This window comes from Rattus norvegicus, chromosome 5 (assembly GCF_036323735.1).
Source record: "Rattus norvegicus strain BN/NHsdMcwi chromosome 5, GRCr8, whole genome shotgun sequence".
Lineage (NCBI taxonomy): Eukaryota > Metazoa > Chordata > Mammalia > Rodentia > Muridae > Rattus > Rattus norvegicus.
This window is the reverse complement of record NC_086023.1, coordinates 149715959-149734141: the sequence shown is the minus strand read 5'-3', so window position 1 is coordinate 149734141 and position 18183 is coordinate 149715959. Positions and strand designations below refer to the sequence as shown.

The 18183-nt window shown below is 46.3% G+C and overlaps 1 protein-coding gene across 7 annotated transcripts in view; it reads left to right on the top strand.

Annotated features, from left to right (window-relative positions):
- Positions 1–18183, top strand: part of Gmeb1 (glucocorticoid modulatory element binding protein 1) — a 43440-nt gene that overhangs the window by 12333 nt on the left and 12924 nt on the right. For 6 of the 7 annotated variants that reach the window (XM_039110613.2, XM_063288267.1, XM_039110614.2 and 3 more), the window contains 4 exons: positions 2447–2529; positions 5334–5458; positions 14153–14256; positions 16769–16926. In XM_039110613.2, the coding sequence (XP_038966541.1) occupies positions 2447–2529; positions 5334–5458; positions 14153–14256; positions 16769–16926 (470 nt within the window). Of the gene's footprint in view, positions 1–2446; positions 2530–5333; positions 5459–14152; positions 14257–16768; positions 16934–18183 lie in introns of those variants that run through there. The other variant, XM_039110615.2, reaches the window with a different exon arrangement.

The window sequence follows — 18183 nt, the reverse complement described above, 5'->3', positions numbered from 1 at the left end:
TGGAACTCACCACAAAGTCTACACCAACCTCAAACTAGGATTGCTCCTGTCTCAGCTTCCCCTTGTCGGATTACAGGCATCCAGCACTAAACTTGACTTACTTGTACTTGCCCAGGTCTTTATTCTGTGCATGTTCTCAGGAATGCCTTAGGCAGCAAAGACAGGCAAGCATCTTCCCATGTGCACAGAGACACTGACAGTGTATGACATGATACTTTATAACACAGGCCTACAACCTAACCTTTGTTTATTCCATAGACCGTGAAATATCTAGAAGCCTTTTGCTAATTCTAGGGAAGGCCTGGGGTATATCTCAGGGGTTGAGCACTTGCCAAACGTGGGCAAGGCTCTTGAGTTCACACTTCTGTCACTGCAAATGATAATTCCCAGAACTTTCCATAATAGAAAGGATACTCTGTGTACGTGTGTGTGTGTGTGTGTGTGTGTGTGTGTGTGTGAGAGAGAGAGAGAGAGAGAGAGAGAGAGAGAGAGAGAGAATGCACACTGGGGATAAGTGGGGCACAGGGGAGCATGCCTGTGATTCCTTGTGAGTACTCAAGGCTCTGCTCCGGGCAGGGCAAATTGGAGGCAGCCTGAACTATGTGAAATCCAATCTGAGAACACACACGAACCTGGTGAGAATGACCCAGTAGGTCCCCCGCTGCTGCAATACTTCCCAGCGTGCGGAGGGCCTGACTTACATCTCTAGCATCACAAGTCACTTCAGAATGGTTATTAATTTTTCAAATAAATCTCTTTTACAACATTTTAGAGATCTCAGAGGAAACGAAGGGACCAAGACTCTGTCACCTTCCCTGACTTTCCAGGCATTTTGAATTTATTATAATTCATAATGAGTAGTGTATGCTTTCATTGTGTTGATGTTACCGACTTTTGTTATTGGGTTTTAATGTGTGTGAGTGGTTTGCTGCAGATGTGTTTGAGTACCATGTACGGCAGTGTTCACAGTACTAGAGATGGTATTTAGGTGCTCAGAATTAAACGGAGGTTGTTAGCCGGGCATGTATTCACCTTTAGCCCCAGCGCTCAGGAGGCGAGGCAGTCTGTGAGTTCAAACCCAGCTTGGTCTACAGAACGAGTTCCAGGACCACCAAATCTATGTAGTAAAACCATAGCTCAAAAAAAGGACAAGGGGTTGGGGATTTAGCTCAGTGGTAGAGCACGGAGACAAGAGTCTGGTTGTTCTGCGTTTTATTCTTCCACAGACATTATGTATATGTACCATACACACACTTACTGCCCTTGGAGTTCAGAGGGAGGCCTCAGAGACCCTGAAACTGGATTTACCAGTGACTGTGAGCTACCCACTGGGTGGGTGCGGGGAACTGAATGTGGGTCCTTTGCAGGGCCCTTCACCAGCCCCACATATGTTTTTTAGTGAATACTAAAGTGCAGTAACCAAAGCTCATGAACAGCCGTACCAAAGGAGGATGGGCGAGTTCTGGCGGCGTTAGAAGGAGAAGCGTCTTCTATTTATCTTAGTGATTTACTTTTATTTCATGTGCATTAGCATTTTGCCCGCAAGTATGTCTGTGTGAGGATGTCAGGTCCCACGGAACTGGACTTGCAGTCAGTTGTGAGCCATCATGTGGGTGTTAGGAACTGAACCCAGTCCTCTGCAAGAACCACTCATTTTTTCAACTGCTAAAGCATGCTTCCAATCTTTCTTGTTCTTTTTAATTAGCATTGTAAAATTTACAGTACGATCCATACCAGGAGGGAAGTTACAGTCAGCAGGGAAAATAATTTAAAATAACTTTAAAGTAGCAAGGAGATAATTTCATGGTTCAGGGGTCACACAGCATTAGTAGCTGTGTCAGAGGGCCACATCGAAAGGAAGGTGAGAACCTGCCCAGTAGTTAGTGAGGAAGGACTAGGAGGTAGCTCAGCAGGTAAAGAGAACGCGTTGCTCTTCCAGAGGACCCAACTGTGCTCCTAACACCCACATCAGGCAGGCAGCTAGCTCACCACCGCCTGTAACTCCAGCTCCAGGGTACCCTACATCCCCCCCCCCCCCCCCCGATCTCCGTCGGCGCGCACACACACACACACACACACACACACACACACACACATGTTTATAAGCAATCACATGGTTTTATGTACATAAGTAACACAAGTCTTTAAAATTATTAAGGAAGGGGTCAATATAGTCCAATAGCAAAGGGAGTGAGTGTAGCAAGAGTCGATTTACCTGGGGTGAGCGGAGTTGTGTTTTGTCTTCCTGGCAGTAACTGCCAAATGGTCTGGGCCTCTTGGAGTTTAGGTACAATGGGAAACTTGCCAAAGAATTAAAGTCGTGTCATAAAATACACGTATTTTACTCCTTTCAGATAGTTAAAACAAATGCCTTAACCTTGTGCTATGAATATCAATTTTTTCATGACTTATGTAGTTTCTTTATTGATGGACACTTTTACTACAGGATTTATGAAGCCGGGTCAGAGAACAGTGCAGCAGTTGTAGCCGTAGAGACCCACACGATACACAAAATCGAAGAAGGAATTGGTAAGTCTTTCTGACAGTCTATCCAGTATCCAGCTTGTTTGTATGTTTTTGCTTTGAAATCTCTGGAGATGGAACCCAGGATCTTGTCCACTACTTAGCTGTGCCCCAGCCTGTGATTTCTGGTCTTTTGTGCCTTATTTTCTGTCCCAACCAATGCAGTGTACCAACTGAATAATGCCAGTTAAGAGGGCAGACTTGGCAGGCATGGCGGAGCATGGCTTTAACCTCAGCACGCAGGGGGCAAAGACAGGCACATCTCTGAGTCTTAGGCTCTTGGACTACATCGAAAAACTCTGTCTCAAAAACCAACCAGTCTGGGTGGTGTGTGCACATGCCTTCTGCCCCAGTACTAGGGAGTTCAGAGGCCAGCCTGGTCTACAGAGCAAGTTCCAGGCCAGCTAGGACTGTACAGAGAAACCTTATCTCAACAAAACAAAACAAAACAAAACCAGAAAACAGACAAAAAGATGGTAGACCTGTCACTTGATTACTTAAGAGCAATATATTATAGTAGCCAAAAAGTTTGGTTTTTTTGGTCTAAAAAGAATCCTACAAGGAGAGGTGGGGTAAAATGCTTGGCTTGAGTCTCTATGTGGGAATCCCTTGGCACCATTGGGGGGGAAAACAAACAAAATACAAAGAAACGAACAAGCGTGGGCCTGTGGTGTGAGTCTGTAAGTCTAGCTATTTGGGCAGCTGAGGCAGAAGAATCACATGATTAGGGCCGACCTGGACTGCAGAGCAAGTTCAAAGCCAGGTCAGGGCATAAACTCAATAGCAAAATGCTTTCATCGAATGTACAAGGTCCTACGTTCAATCCTTAGTCACCTGTTCCCCCTTCCTCTACCCACACATCACAGTGGGCACAGTGAGGCACACTGCAAACAGTTGAGCACCCGAGACAGGAAGCTGGTGTTTGAGGTTGGGCTATATAACAAGACTTTGTCTTTAAAAATAGAAAGATCCCACGAAGAAACAGGAGCTGTAGATTGATCCCTTTCAATAGGTTAGGCTGTTGGTGAAGACCGAAGAGATATATTAACCGGAAATTTGTCACTGGAAGGAAACTCAGAAACTAAGTGAATCTGACTTTCTTTTTTTTTTCTTTTTTCTTTTTCCGGAGCTGGGAACCGAACCCAGGGCCTTGCACTTGCTAGGCAAGCGCTCTACCACTGAGCTAAATCCCCAACCCCGAATCTGACTTTCTTGCATTTCCGTGTGTTCCTGGGGAACTCCTCTTTCTGAAGCTCATGTATTTATATGTAAAATGTAGGAAGTGTTCCCATCTCAAAAGATTATAGGAAGAACTAAGAATTCTGGGCATTTTGGAAACAGTGGCAGCAAGATAGGAGTTCAAGGGCACCCTTTGCTACATGAAAGTTCACAGCAGCTTGAGGTAGACAAAACATTGTCTCAGAAAACAAACAAAAGAATCATAATATTAAAACAAGTTGGGGCTGGGGATTTAGCTCAGTGGTAGAGCGCTTACCTAGGAAGCGCAAGGGCCTGGGTTCGGTTCCCAGCTCCGGAAAAAAAAATAAATAAATAAAACAAGTAAAGGTTCGTGTAGGGTTGGCCATACCGGTCAGAGGTCCAACACTTAACTAGCGTGCACAAAGCCCTGGGGTTGATCCTCAACAACGTACAAACAAGAGAATCTGAGGGGCTGGAAGATGGCACAGCAGATAAAAAGTACTTGTGGTGCAAGCAGGCGAAAGTGCAGTGGGTTCACTCACCAGAACCTGCATGAAGGTGGAGGAGGAGAACGGAGCCTCGAGGGGTGAGCTGTTTTCTGATCTCTACAGGCGCGACACCGTGCTTACCCCCAATAAGGCGTAGCTGTTATGTCAAACTTCACAAGTATTCCTGGGGCTGGTGAGGTTAAGTAGTTAATCTTTTTTTTTTTTTACAAGGTTTATTTGTTTTGTGTATATGAGTACACTGTAGCTGTCTTCAGACACACCAGAAGGGGGCATCAGATCCCACCACAGATGGTTGTGAGCCACCATGTGGTTGCTGGGAATTGAACTCAGGACCTCTGGAAGAGCAGTCAGTGCTTTTAACCACTGAGCCATCTCTCCAGCCCCTGTACTTAATAATCTTTTTTTTTTAAAGATTTATATATTTATTATATATAAGTACCTTGTAGCTGTCTTCAGACACATGAGAAGAGGGCATCAGATCCCATTACAGACGGTTGTGAGCCACCATGTTGTTGCTGGGATTTGAACTCTGGAAGAGCAGTCGGTGCTCTTAACCACTGAGCCATCTCTCCAGCCCTGTAGTTAATAATCTTAAGTAAGCTGTGAGGATCTGGCTTAGATTCCCAGCACTCATGGGAGCTCACAACCATCGTAACTCCAGTACCAGGGGATCCAATGCTTTCTTCTGGTCTCTGCAGGCATCTTGCAAACAAGCGGTGTACAGACTTGCATGTAGACAAAACACTCATGCACATAAAATAAAATAAAAATTTTTAAAAAAAGGGGGAGTTGGGGATTTAGCTCAGTGGTAGAGCGCTTGCCTAGCAAGCGTAAGGCCCTGGGTTCAGTCCCCAGCTCCGGAAAAAAAAAAGAGTGCCTGTTGGTGCTGAGGATGTACTCAGTTGGTAGAGTGCAGGATCAGTGATCTGAGCTCATCATTGCTGTATACTCAGTGCAAGGCCAACCTGAGCTACATGAGACCTTCTCCAGAGAAGAAGAAGGAAAAAAAGAATCCACGGTCCGCAAGGAACCAAAAAACCTGTATTAGGACTTGTGTTAGGAAAGAGTCATTCAGTCATGTCAGATTCTTTCCCGTTCCAGATGCAAGCAGTATAGAAGCAAACGAGGACATGGAAATCGCTTACCCTATAACCTGTGGGGAGAGTAAAGCCGTCCTCCTCTGGAAGAAGTTCGTGTGTCCTGGAATAAATGTGAAGTGCGTCAAGGTAATCGTCTCCTGTCCTGAGGTTTGGCTTCAGTGCCTTATCTCTCTCCCTCACCAGATCAGCTTCTGCAGGGAAATGGAGGACTCTGACCCAGGGTCTCGAACATCCTAGGCAAGGGCTCTGCCACAGAACTGTCACCAGTTTTTATTTTGCAGCTATTTTCGTCTTTATTAAACATTTATTTAGTTATTTTGCATGGCAGCCATGCAAAAGTCAGCAGAAACTTGCCACCCCCTGTTCTGTCTTTTACCACATGGATTCATATGTGGATTGAACTCCGCCCATCAGGCTTGGCAGCATGGCTGCCGCTCCTAGGTGGCTTGGGTAGAACCCTGGCCATGGACATCCAGACAATGAAGAAAGGACAGCCACTTGTACCGTAAAGCTAGGTCAGGTGGGGTGCTCTTAGCGGCTCTCTGGAAACTTAGCACAGAGGGAGAGGTTTGCTAGTCTTGGGAGCAGGTCTCTGTGGATGGGCAATCTCAGGCTAGGAAACATCTCGGAGGGGGAAGCTGCCATTGCTGTTCTTTGCTCACACCGATCAATTATTCATAAGCACTCAGTCATACTGGGACTGGACCATCAAGATTTTGCCAATTGCCACATGGTCTGAGGCTTTGGGCTCCCTTGGCATGACTGTGGCACAGGGGTACACACCTTTAACTGCAGCACTTGGAAGGCAGAGGCAACCAGACGGTCTACAGAGTGAAACCCTGTCTTGAAACAACAACACACTCTCCGAGACCTTCACTGACACAGGCCCCTCTGCTTCCTCCAGGCAACAAATACCTTTATCTGTTAAGCTGTGTTGCTGTCCACACAGCTTTTTTGTTTTAATGCTATCACAGTAGAAAACATGAAGATTTTGAAGTAAAATGGGCCTGGCTCCAGTTCCACTGGAGCGTGAGTCTGGTCCAGGCAGAGTACATTGTCTGTTTTCACGGAGGCAAACCTAGTACATACTATGATGCCTTGTGCATGACAGGGCTGTCCCTGTGTGGTAGTTAATATATAATAGTGTTTGATAAGTACTGGTTCAACAATAAGTGAATGGCCAGAACTCTTCTCTATGTCTGCCTAGCCATGTGATTTTGAGCAAAGTATGTAATAATTAATATTTTAGAGTTTCACCAGGCATTGTGGTGAACAACGTTAATCCCAGCACAGAGGCAGGCAGATCTCTGTGAGTTTGAGGCCAGTCCGGTCTACAAAGGGAGTTCCAGAATAGCTGGGGCTGCACAGAAAAATCCTGTCTCCCAAAAAAGAAAAAAAAAAAAAATTCAGAATCTCATGATTTAAAATAGCAGTCTTTCTTATCAATATACATACACATAAATATGCACACATTTATATAGAACACACTGTGCTGTATGAAGTGAATGAAATCATATGTAATGTGCCTGAGCTGGTATGTAGCATAATAGCCTTATTCATAATCGTCGTGGATAAGAGTGAGCAGGTGAAATGTGTCGTGACTGTGACCATCATGGAGGCAGAGGATTGGTTTCAGTTTGTGGGCAAGAGGTAATGAGTGGAGCCCTCTAATCAGGCAGTTCTGCTTTGTGGAATCTTCTTTCTTCAACCTTCCTCATCACCCTTTCCACCCCTCACACTAGAGAAGAGTTAAAAGAGGGTAGCAAGGAAAGGAAAGAGGTCCCTGAATTAACCAGGCCTGAAAGAGGGCAGTGTATCAGTAGACAACTTCCTGCTGATTGGGCATCGAGTCCTTGGGGCAAGTTTGATCTTCGCCATCAAGATATCTAATTTTGGGGCTGGGGATTTAGCTCAGTGGTAGAGCGCTTACCTAGGAAGCGCAAGGCCCTGGGTTCGGTCCCCAGCTCCGGAAAAAAAAGAACCAAAAAAAAAAAAAAAAAAAAGATATCTAATTTTTTCTTCTCGTTTATTCTTTGTGCATGAGTGCTTAACAGAGACCAACAACAACCCACCTATCAAGACCCTCTGAGAAGTCCCCAGAATTCCAAAACATACAATCACAGAAGCTCTCTGTAGCTGGCAGAATCCTGCTCTGCCAGAGCAGGAGGAAATCATAGTCAGTGGCTGTGGACACTCTGAAGCAGCCCCGTGTCCCACTCGTGGGAGTAAAATGAAAACAAATTCTTATAATATTTCTGTGATTTTTAGAGAAACTAAAACTCAAAAATTCTCAATACAGACCCTGTCTCAAAAAACCCAAAAGGTTATGGTGGCTCATACCTTTAACGTCACCACTTAGAAGCAGAAGAAGGTGGATCTCAGTGAGTTCAGGGCCAACCTGGTCTACACACAGGGAGTCATAGACCAGCTTGGACTATATAATGAAACCAATATAAACAAACCAAAAACCAAACAAACAAATGAAAAAAAATCTCATGAGAGACAGGCATGGTGGTTTACACCTCACTTGGGGAGGCAGATTGCTGTGAATTTAAAGCCTGCCTGGTTCGCATATTAAGTTCCAGGCCAGCCAGAGCTGCACAGTGAGACCCCATCTCAAGAAAAAAATAAACTTTAAAAAAAAAAAAAAAAAAGGACAAACTCCCAAGTGTTAGGGTTTAAATCTCAGCCCGCACCTGGACAAAGCACACCAAGCCAATATGGTTCCACATGGAGAGGTTTAATGAGAGAAGAAGAGTAGAAGAAGAGAGGAAAGGAGGCCGGCCATGGGCATGTCAGGAGGAGAGGGGCAATGGGGAGAGAAGGGACAGGGAAGAGCAGAGAACAAAGAGAATGAGGAGGGGGCAAGCAGCCCCTTTTATAGTGTGTTAGGCACAGCTAGCTGTTGCCAGGCAACTGTGGGGTGGAGCATACCTGGCTGCTGCCAGATAGCTGTGAGGGTGGAGCTTAAACAGAATACCAACATTCCCCTGTTTTGATTCAATTAAAAAAGAAAAATTAGGGTTGGGGATTTAGCTCAGTGGTAGAGCGCTTGCCTAGGAAGCGCAAGGCCCTGGGTTCAGTCCCCAGCTCCGAAAAAAAGAACCAAAAAAAAAAAAAAAAAGAAAGAAAAAGAAAAATTAGAGGCAATGGTGGAGCAGGAATAGGGTCATCGTGATCTCTGACTTCTTCCTGCTTGCTTCAGGGCAACATGTCTCTAGGGAACCTAGAAAAATGGATATGGGATGTTTGTCCAGTCTTAGAATTGGCTGTTTCCTTGTTGTCCATGGTCTGTGGAACCATCTGAGGATAGGTCAGAAGGAACAGGTCCAATAGAAGCGTCTGTGTCTGTGAGAGGAGATTGGAACATCTGGAGGTGGCTTCTCTGGAGCTGCCCTGGGTGTAGTAAGCACCTGGACTTGACAAGATGCTAGAACACACATATATGTTTATTATAGGTAGAGAGTAAGATTAAGAGCATTTGGCAAAAAAGAAAGTTTTTTCTTAGATGTACATTTGAAACCCAGAGGAATCCCACCCTCTGGAATAGGTAGTAAGTGGGAACTCTAGGCAGATGTACTTATCTGGGTGGAGTCTATTTGGCTCATGAGAGGTAGATCCGAGTAGGTTTCCTGAAGCTTATAAGTTTACAAAAGAGATAGCAACATGAGTTAACAACGTGAAACAGTCTTTAAGATAAGCTTTTTGTGGAGCAGAAGAAAGAATTTATTCTATAGAACGTATCCTAGATGTCTTAAAACAGTTTGTCATGACAGAAAGACAGAGAAAGCAGTTTCCAGATCATATTTGGAAAGATTGTTTAGCAACAGAGGGGTTCTGGACCTCCCAGACCTGGGATCTACCTGAGAAGCTGGTAACGGAAGCAGCATGTCCGTGTTAGTAGGTTGGCTGGCTAGAGAGAGCAGAAGGGCTGCAGGCGAGCTTGAGTTTGGGCAAATGGGTGCAGCAAACCAGAGGCTCCCAACTTAGCTAGAAGATTCCTTCCCAATAAGGGGCAGGGAATGTTGGCACTACCAAAAAGGAATGGGTGAGAGGTACACCCCTAAAAATGTAGCTTAATGGTGGGGTTGGTGAGGAAGGTAAGATTACCCCCTACCCTGACAATGGGGAACAGGAGAGAGAATTGGGTCCTCAAAAGTCTGTTAGAACTGAATAAGTGGCCCCAGTGTCCAAGAGGAAGGAGATGGGCTTCCCACATACCATGATAGTTACCTGGGGCTCTGTTGGTGATGGCAGTGGTCAGGTCCAGGGAACTCAGGCCCCTTCAGTCGTCCATAGCCAAGCCTAGATCAGCTGGAAGGTTATCTGGATGTGATGTCCCTCTGTCGTATGCAACATGAGCACAATTGACACCCCAGTCCCTCTTGATGGCACCTAAAACATAACCCCTTGGCTTGCAGAAGTTAGGGAAAGCCCTTATCCAATGACCTTGTTAACCATACTTGTAGCAGGAGCCTGGTAATCTCTTAGCCTCAAAAGGCTAGGAGTTCTGGGCAGTGGTTGAGGCTGGTCAGACAGCCTTTGCTAGCATATGGTACTTTAGTCTGCGAGCCTTCTCATCCCTTCCATGGTGCACTTAAAGGCCAGTGCTAAAACTTCTGCCTGTGAAGTTAGGGGGCCCACATCAAACTCTAACTTCTTTTTTTTTTTTTTTTTTTTTTTGTTTTGGTTCTTTTTTTCGGAGCTGGGGACCGAACCCAGGGCCTTGCGCTTCCTAGGTAAGCGCTCTACCACTGAGCTAAATCCCCAGCCCCAAACTCTAACTTCTTAAGTTTGTCTTTTATGTGGAGGTAGCTCTGGGACAAGATCTAGGTCATCAGAAGTTGCTTACCTTCTGGGTTTTCAGGGTCTAGATTAGTGTATTGCAATAAAACCTTGGTAAGGCGTTCAAAAAATTGGGATGGGTTTTCCTGTTTTTCCTGGATGACCTTTTGTCATTTTTCAAAATTCACTGGTTTTAAGACTGTCCTCAGATCCAATTGGGTATGTTTGTCTGCATGTATTCTCGCCTGCTCCCAAACTTGCCAGTGTTCCTCAGGAAGTAAATTATTAATAAGGATCATATGTCAAGACAGGGTAGGAATGAAAAATCTGCAGAGCAAGGGAGAGGTGGGAGCAAGTGTGCGCAGGCGTGCGTACTGAGGCGCTGGTGTGCAGGTGGTGGGGTGAGCATGCCGGAAAAGACATTGTGAAAGCTGTTTTTCTCGAGGCTATGGTGGGCTGAGCGCAGGAGCAAAGTCCCAGAAAGAAAGAGAAAGCTCGCTTGCACTTGGGTAGCAAGCAGAATACCTGGCAGGATGCAAGGGGTGGGGCCAGACTCGCTTTTCCTGCTGCTTCGAACCAGGGGCTGCAGCAGCAGGCTAAGCACTGAAGCCCCACAAGAGTGTGAAGAGTGTGCCAGGTGTAGGGGTTGCACATTCGTGGGAAAGCAGGCCTCACAGACAGAGTCCCCGGTGGGTGGACGAAAGGGATGGGGCCAGACCTGCGTTTCACGGGGCGCAAACAAGGAGTTGCAGCAATGAGGAAGGGAGGAAGGGGAGGTCTGGGGATGGGGTCAGACAGAGATAATTGTTTTCTGCCTAGTGTAAATTAGACCAAAACATCCCAGGAAATGGGGACAGGCGATGATACTGACAGACCTGCGGTTGAGACTAGGGACTATTAATTGCCCCCACCAGTGCTGGGGCTACATATAGAGTCGGTGCTCCTGAGCCAGAGAGCAGTTTATCCAGGCCGGGACTGGCATTAAACTGTCTCAAAAAGAGAGAGGAAAAATCTCAACCAAGGGAAAAGGTCCTAGAACGAGGGTCAGTGAAAGGATCCATCTCCAGGGGCAGCACAGGTAGCTCCAAGCTCAAGAACGCTCCTCTGAGACCATGTGTACATCATGGAAAGTCAGGCTCTGAGGTAAAGAAAGCGCACAGAGGTTGAGTAGGTACTGCTCACCAACAAGTGCTTCTCTCCTGGGCGGGCAGCTGTAAGCAGGGCATCATGGCGATGAGGATGCCTGCTGGAGTGGTGGAAGTCCTGAGTCCAACAGCAGCCAGCAGGTGGTGGTGGTGGTGGTCGGATTGTGTAGATGGAGGCAGCAACTGCGATCGAATTCGGGCGCTCACCTCCAGTCCTCCTCGACACAGCTAGTACGAGCACGCGGCCCAGGTTGAGCGACCGCCACTGCTGTGGGCTGGCGGGCGCTGCAACAGGACCACGAGGCTCCAAACCTCCCCACCGTGGTCCCACCGCTCCGCTCGATCGGTGGGTGGCAGAGGCACTCAGTGGGAAAGACCTGTCCTCCGTCCTGTAGTCAGGGGAGGCAGGGTGCCAGGCCATGTAGGCATGGGGAGATAAATCTCCCCATACGGGCCACCAATGTTAGGGTTTAAATCTCGTCTTGCGCCTAGACAAAGCACACCACGCCAACATGGTTCCTCGTGGAGAGGTTTAATGAGAGAAGAGTAGAAAATTTGAGAAAAGGAGGCAGACCATGGGCATGTGGGGGGGAAGAGAGGATGGGGAGAAAAGGGATAGGGACAGAGAGGAAGAGGGCAGAGAAGAGAAGGACAAAGAGAATGAGGAGGGGGCAAGGAGCCCCCTTTGTAGTCAGGCACAGCTAGCTGTTGCCAGGCAACTGTGGTGGTGGAGCTTAGACAGAATACCAACACCAACAGCATCTGTAAGTAGTTGTTTGTTTTGCCTCCGTTGGTGGCCACAGTGATTCCTGCATATTGTTGTCAACTGGGCCTGTGTGGTGCCAGCCTAGGGCAAAGAAAGCTTTCAGAGTTCTGAAGCTATGCAGCGTTTTTATGGTTTTTACTATACTTATGTTTTCTAACATCTTGAATCCTTAAAAAATAATGAGGTAGGGGGCTGGAGAAACGATGCAGTGGTTAAGAGCACTGGCTGCTCTTTCAGGGACCTGGGTTCAGTTCCCAACACCAACATGGCAGCTCAGAACCAGTCTATAACTCCGGTATCAGGGGACCTTGCAGCGCCATACATTGCAAATAGGTTTTTGGTTTTGTTTTTTATTTTATTTATTTATTTATTTATTTATTTATTTATTTATTTATTTATTCATTCATTCATTCATTCATTTATTATGAGTACACTGTCCCTGTCTTCAGACACACCAGGAGAGGGCATCAGATCCCATTACAGATGGTTGTGAGCCACCGTGTAGTTGCTGGGAATTGAACTCAGGACCTCTGGAAGAGCAGTCAGTGCTCCTAACCACTGAGCCATCTCTCCAGTCCTGTGAATAGTTTTTTACTGCTCCACTTTGGAGCTCCCTGCGAGCCACAAGCGGGCACCTTCCCAGGGGCTATCTCAAATCCACAGATGAAGGACACACACATATTAGGTCATTTTTAACCTGCCTTACTGGCTCATTGACTGGGCTCTTCCAAGTCTCCTGCAGCTGGTGCGCCCTTACCTTCACTCCTGGCTCAACCTCTAACTCTGCCCTCAGCTCAGTTGCCCAGTTACCTTCTGTGAAGCCATTGATCTTGTTGCCCAAGATGCTTTCGGGGTGCCCTTCTGTGGACCGGTTTCCCTTTACCCCCACATTTTGGAAGCTCTCTCCTGTAGCTCTGGGCCTGTTTTTTCTCACTCTCCCAAGTATCTTGATTCACCTCCTCTTCTCTTTTAGCCTGCGGGAACCTAGAAGTCCCGCCTCTTTCTTTTTTTTTTTTTTTTTTTTTCTGGAGCTGGGGACCGAACCCAGGGCCTTGCTCTTGCTAGGCAAGCGCTCTACCACTGAGCTAAATCCCCAACCCCATCCTGCCTCTTTCTTAATGCCCAACATTGGCTGCTGGCATCTTTACTGATTGGTGAACCAGTTGGCGACAAGGACCTTTAGTGTCAGTACTCACAGCTTCCAGATTAAATCAAAGCGTTAGGACTACTCTTCTACAGGACCTGTCACCTTCTGGGCTCTGTGAGCACTGCATCATGGGGTGCACAGACACATATGCGGGCAAGAAAGACATCCATACACATAAGATAAAAATAAATCTTTAAAATAGTTTCCAGTGTGTGTACAGAGTTCAGGGTGTGTGTGTGTGTGTGTGTGTGTGTGTGTGTGTGTGTGTGTGTGTGTGTGTGTGTATGACTGACTGACTGACTGACTTCTGCTGTATTCTACTGAGCATTCCAAGCTGACTACTCTTCTAGCTTCTACGGGATTCTTGTGTCTCTGAGTTCTGTCTTATAATAAAAGTAAGCAGATGTTGGTGCAGGCCTTTAAACTCAGCCCTCAAGAGAGGAGGCAGAGGCAGGAAGGTCTCTGAGTAGACCCAGCCTGGTCTACAGAGTGAGTTCCTGGATAGCTAGGCCTACAGAGTGCTTCCACTCTCTCAAACAGCTGAACAAACAAGTAAAAAGGGTGTGGAACTACAGATCCACTTCCCTGCATCTGTTTTTTATGTGGTTTCTGGGATGGAACTCAGTTTGTACTCTTTTGCATGTAGCACTTTTACTGGTGACTTATCTCCCTGACCTGTGTGTATCTTTCTACTACTTAGACCTCCTCAGTTTACTTAGCCACCCTCTGGACCCGCCCCCTGCTTCAGACTGAGAATGGATGTGTAGATGGCGCCCCTTAGCGTGTTTGTTTTCAGCCTCATCCTCTGTGACGTTGTCCTAGGAAAGGACAGGGACTGAGAGCAGGAGACTGTCTGGTAACCTGGGTCAGGAGGTTGAGTCATACTGATTCGGCTTGTGGCATTGTCTGTGAGCATTACTTCGTTCTTCCCTTGCTATCCTCCCTGTGTTGACACTAGTTCACTTTGGATTTTCCAGTTCAATGATCAGTTGATCAGCCCCAAGCACTTTGTTCATCTGGCTGGCAAGTCCACTCTGAAGGACTGGAAGAGGGCCATCCGTCTAGGCGGCATCATGCTCAGGTAAGTGCTGGCAGAGTCTTCTCTTTGACCTGACACTTGTATCCTCTCTGTAGGGTTAGCCTGGGCAGTCTACACTGTTTGACTTTCATCAGCTTATCTTTCATTTTTTTTCCTTTGTGACTTGGGAGGGAACCCAGGGCCTTGTGCCTGAGAAGTCAGCACTCTACCGCTGAGTTACCCCTGCAAGTCCTAACTGTTCAATCAATTTGTATGAAGAGCAACTAAATAACAATCAAAGCAAACAAACTACCAGAGTCCACATCAGATGTTTTATTCTTTCTAGTTCAGGTGAGCCCTGAACTTGCCATGTAGCCAAGGCTGATGCCAGCATGCCTGGCTTAGGCTCCTGATATCAGGAGGTTCTCTCTCGGCAGAGAAACTCCAGGTAGCTGATAATCCTCCCTGTCCTCCTCACGCAGAGGCGGCTGTCTCGGTGCTGAGTAAAGGCCATGGCCAATAGATCCTGGGACCATCACTGTCTAACAAAAACAAGTGTCAGTGTGTAAAGTGGCACACCCACACTTTTTTTGCTCCAACAAGTTTAGTGTTGTGGTTTTCCCTCCTGAATACATTAGTTAGTATTTTTCGTATATTCGCCTTCCGATAGAAAAAAATTAAGTGCAAAGAGTGGAGCCATAAGATGACTCAGCTGTCATGGGTGCTGCCTGCTGTGCTAGAGGATCTGGGTTCAGGTCTCAGCACCAGTGACAGCTCACAACCATCTATGACTCTAGTTCCCAGGGATCCGGCACCTCCTCTCAGCCTTCACAGCAAGCAGTGTGCACATAGTGCACAGAAACACATGCAAACAATGCACCCACACACATACAATTCTAAAAAAAAGTCAAAAGTTAGTCCTGTCCAGCTAGATATGAGTGCACCTTTAATGCCAGCACTTGGGAGGCGGAGGCAGGAGGCTCTCAACTTAAGATCAAGCAGGACTACATGACAAGTTCCAGAGCAGTCTGGCCTATAGAAGGAGACCCTGTGTAGAGATAAAATACAGACAAGGGACTCGTTCCATTGGGCACAGTTTCTCAGTGGCGGAGACTCAACCTTACCAGAGCCCAGGCCCTGGGTCTGTTCTGTAGTTTGAAAGGAATGGCTTTCCTTACCTTTCTGTTCTGTCCTTCTTGACTTATTTATGTGCAGGAAGGCAAACATGTGCCACTTCCCACAAATGTTAAAAGGACTCGGAAGGCCCAAAGTTCTGTTAGTGGAATCCAGGTGACAGGATGGTATAGATGTAGTATAATTAAAGTGTGTCCTGGGGCTGGGGATTTAGCTCAGCGGTAGAGCGCTTGCCTAGGAAGCGCAAGACCCTGGGTTCAGTCCCCAGCTCCGAAAAAAAGAACCAAATAAATAAATAAATAAAGGTGTCCTGATGACGTAGAGTGTACCATAGTTATCTTGCTTCCTGGTTGTTCTCAGGGTCTGTAATAGACTCATGGGTCTCATTCCAAGGACATTTTCCAGAAGGGGCTTTATATCATCAATGTTGTACACTATTTCTAGGAGTCGTCTTACTTTTATACATTTTCCTTAGGGTTTTTTTTTTTTTTCTTTTTTCTTTTTTCTTTTTTTTGGAGCTGGGGACTGAACCCAGGGCCTTGCACTTGCTAGGCAAGCGCTCTACCACTGAGCTAAATCCCCAACCCCTTTTCCTTAATTTTTAATGGATTATTTTTTTGCTATTATATTGAACTGACTGTCTCATACATGCAAGACAAGGACCCCACCGCTGTGCCATAGCTTCTAGCAGCTAGAATGTAGCCCTTACTTTTTCCTGTCCTTCCCTCTTTTACTCCTCTCTCTTCCTCTGCCTTCTGAAATGTTATATCTCTAAAAGTAGCAATAAACTAGGCTTTTGTTTTGTTTTGTTTTGTTTTGTTTCTTTTGTGTGTGTGTGTGTGTGTGTGTGTTTTTTTCCCCAGTTCCTAAGAGATGCAGACAGGAATCGGGGGTTCAAGACCATCCTAGGCACCATAGTGAATTGAGGCCAGCCTGGACTAAGGAATAGTAATTTATCAGAATCTCTCAGACTCCACATTCTGAACATCATTTTTTAGTTGAGCTTTGATATATGCTAGAATTCTCATCTCCTAGTTGTTTTATTTTTTGTTTTGTTTCTGGGACAGGGTCTTACTCTGTAGCCTGGGATAGACTGGAATTTGCTATGTAGATCAGGTTGGCCTTGAACTCACAGGGCCTCTGCCTCCCATGTGCTGGGACTGTCAGGTTTGCTGTTAATGACACTCCTGACTCCTATAGTGTACTGCAGTGTGGTGAAGAACACTGACACTCCGCAAACCGCACAGTAGCATGTGGGCGGGACCAGTGGACAGTTGTAGTCCAATTAGAATTTTCAGAGTTTGATGACCTCAGATGTCGCTAGGCTTCTCTGCTTCTCTCATTTTCATCACTGATTCAGCAGGCTTGTCCCCACCTGCTCCACTGGCCTACTTCTCAAAGGGGAATGCAGGCTGACCTGCCCTTGTTTCCCTCCGTACAGGAAGATGATGGACTCTGGACAGATCGACTTTTACCAGCATGACAAAGTTTGCTCCAACACCTGCAGGAGCACCAAGTTTGACCTTCTGATCAGCAGCGCGAGGGCTCCAGTGCCGGGACAGCAGACAAGTGTGGTGCAGACGCCCACCTCGGCCGATGGTAGGGGGTAGGACACCACCCGGAGCCTTACCTTGTACATCACGGGGCACCCTTCTCTGTGGCTTTGTTGCTTGACTTTGGCATTTAAGACCCAGTCTCACCCACCATGTAGCCCAGGCTGGACTTGAACTTGCTGTGATTCTCATCCTTCTGCCTCCTAAGGCTTATGCCTCAAAAACATGCCAGGTGCCCCTGGTATTTCTCAGTTTCCAGTTCTTGTGAGCATTGATGTGCTCTGTTGTAAAGTATTACAGCAGTCTTAGGTGGTGTCTTACACTGGAAACAAACTCCTGTTTGGTTTTTTTTTTTTTGTTTTTTTTTTTGTTTTGTTTTTTTTTTTTAAAGATTTATTTATTTATTATATATAAGTACACTGTAGCTGTCTTCAGATACACCAGAAGAGGGCATCAGATCTCTTTACAGATGGTTGTGAACCACCATGTGGTTGCTGGGAATTGAACTCATGACCTCTGGAAGAGTGGTCGGGCGCTCTTAACCGCTGAGCCATCTCTCCAGCCCCACTCCTGTTTGTTTTGAGACGACGTTTCCATAGCCAAGACTGTCCAGGTACTTTCTGTGTAGCCCAGGTTGGCTACATAGTGTTCTCATCTCTCAACCTCTACAGTCACAGGCTTGACTCACCCATGCCTCCTTCTCTCTGTTCCTTCTTCTTTTTTTTTTTTTTTTGCAGGGGAGGTGGGGGCTGGTGGTTTTGAGACCGTGTTTCTCTGTATTGCCAGAGAGCCACCTTTTTCTGCCTCCTGATTGCTGGGACTAAAAGCATGTAACACTACTCCTGGCCTGCCTGGTTATCTGAATTGATGGTGGTTTGTTTGTTTTGGTTTTTTTTTCTTTGTTTGTTTGTTTTTGGTTTTTTTTGTTGGTTGGTTTTTCTTTTCTTTTCTTTCTTCTTTCTGTTTGTTTTGTTTTCTTTGAGACAGGGTTTCTCTGTGTATTCCTGGCTGTCCTAGAACTCACTGTGTAGACCAGGCTGGTCTCAAACTCACAGAGATCCACCTGCCTCTGGCTTCTGAGTGCTGAGATTAAAGGCACACACCACCACCAACTGGCTTGCTAGAATTTAAGTTAGAACTTAAATTTCCAGCATTCTTATTTCTTTTTCTTTTTCTTTTTCTTTTCTTTTTTTTTTTTTTTTTTTGGAGCTGGGGACTGAACTCAGGGCCTTGTGCTTCCTAGGCAAGTGCTCTACCACTGAGCTAAATCCCCAACCCCTTTTATTTCTTTCTTACAGTGCAT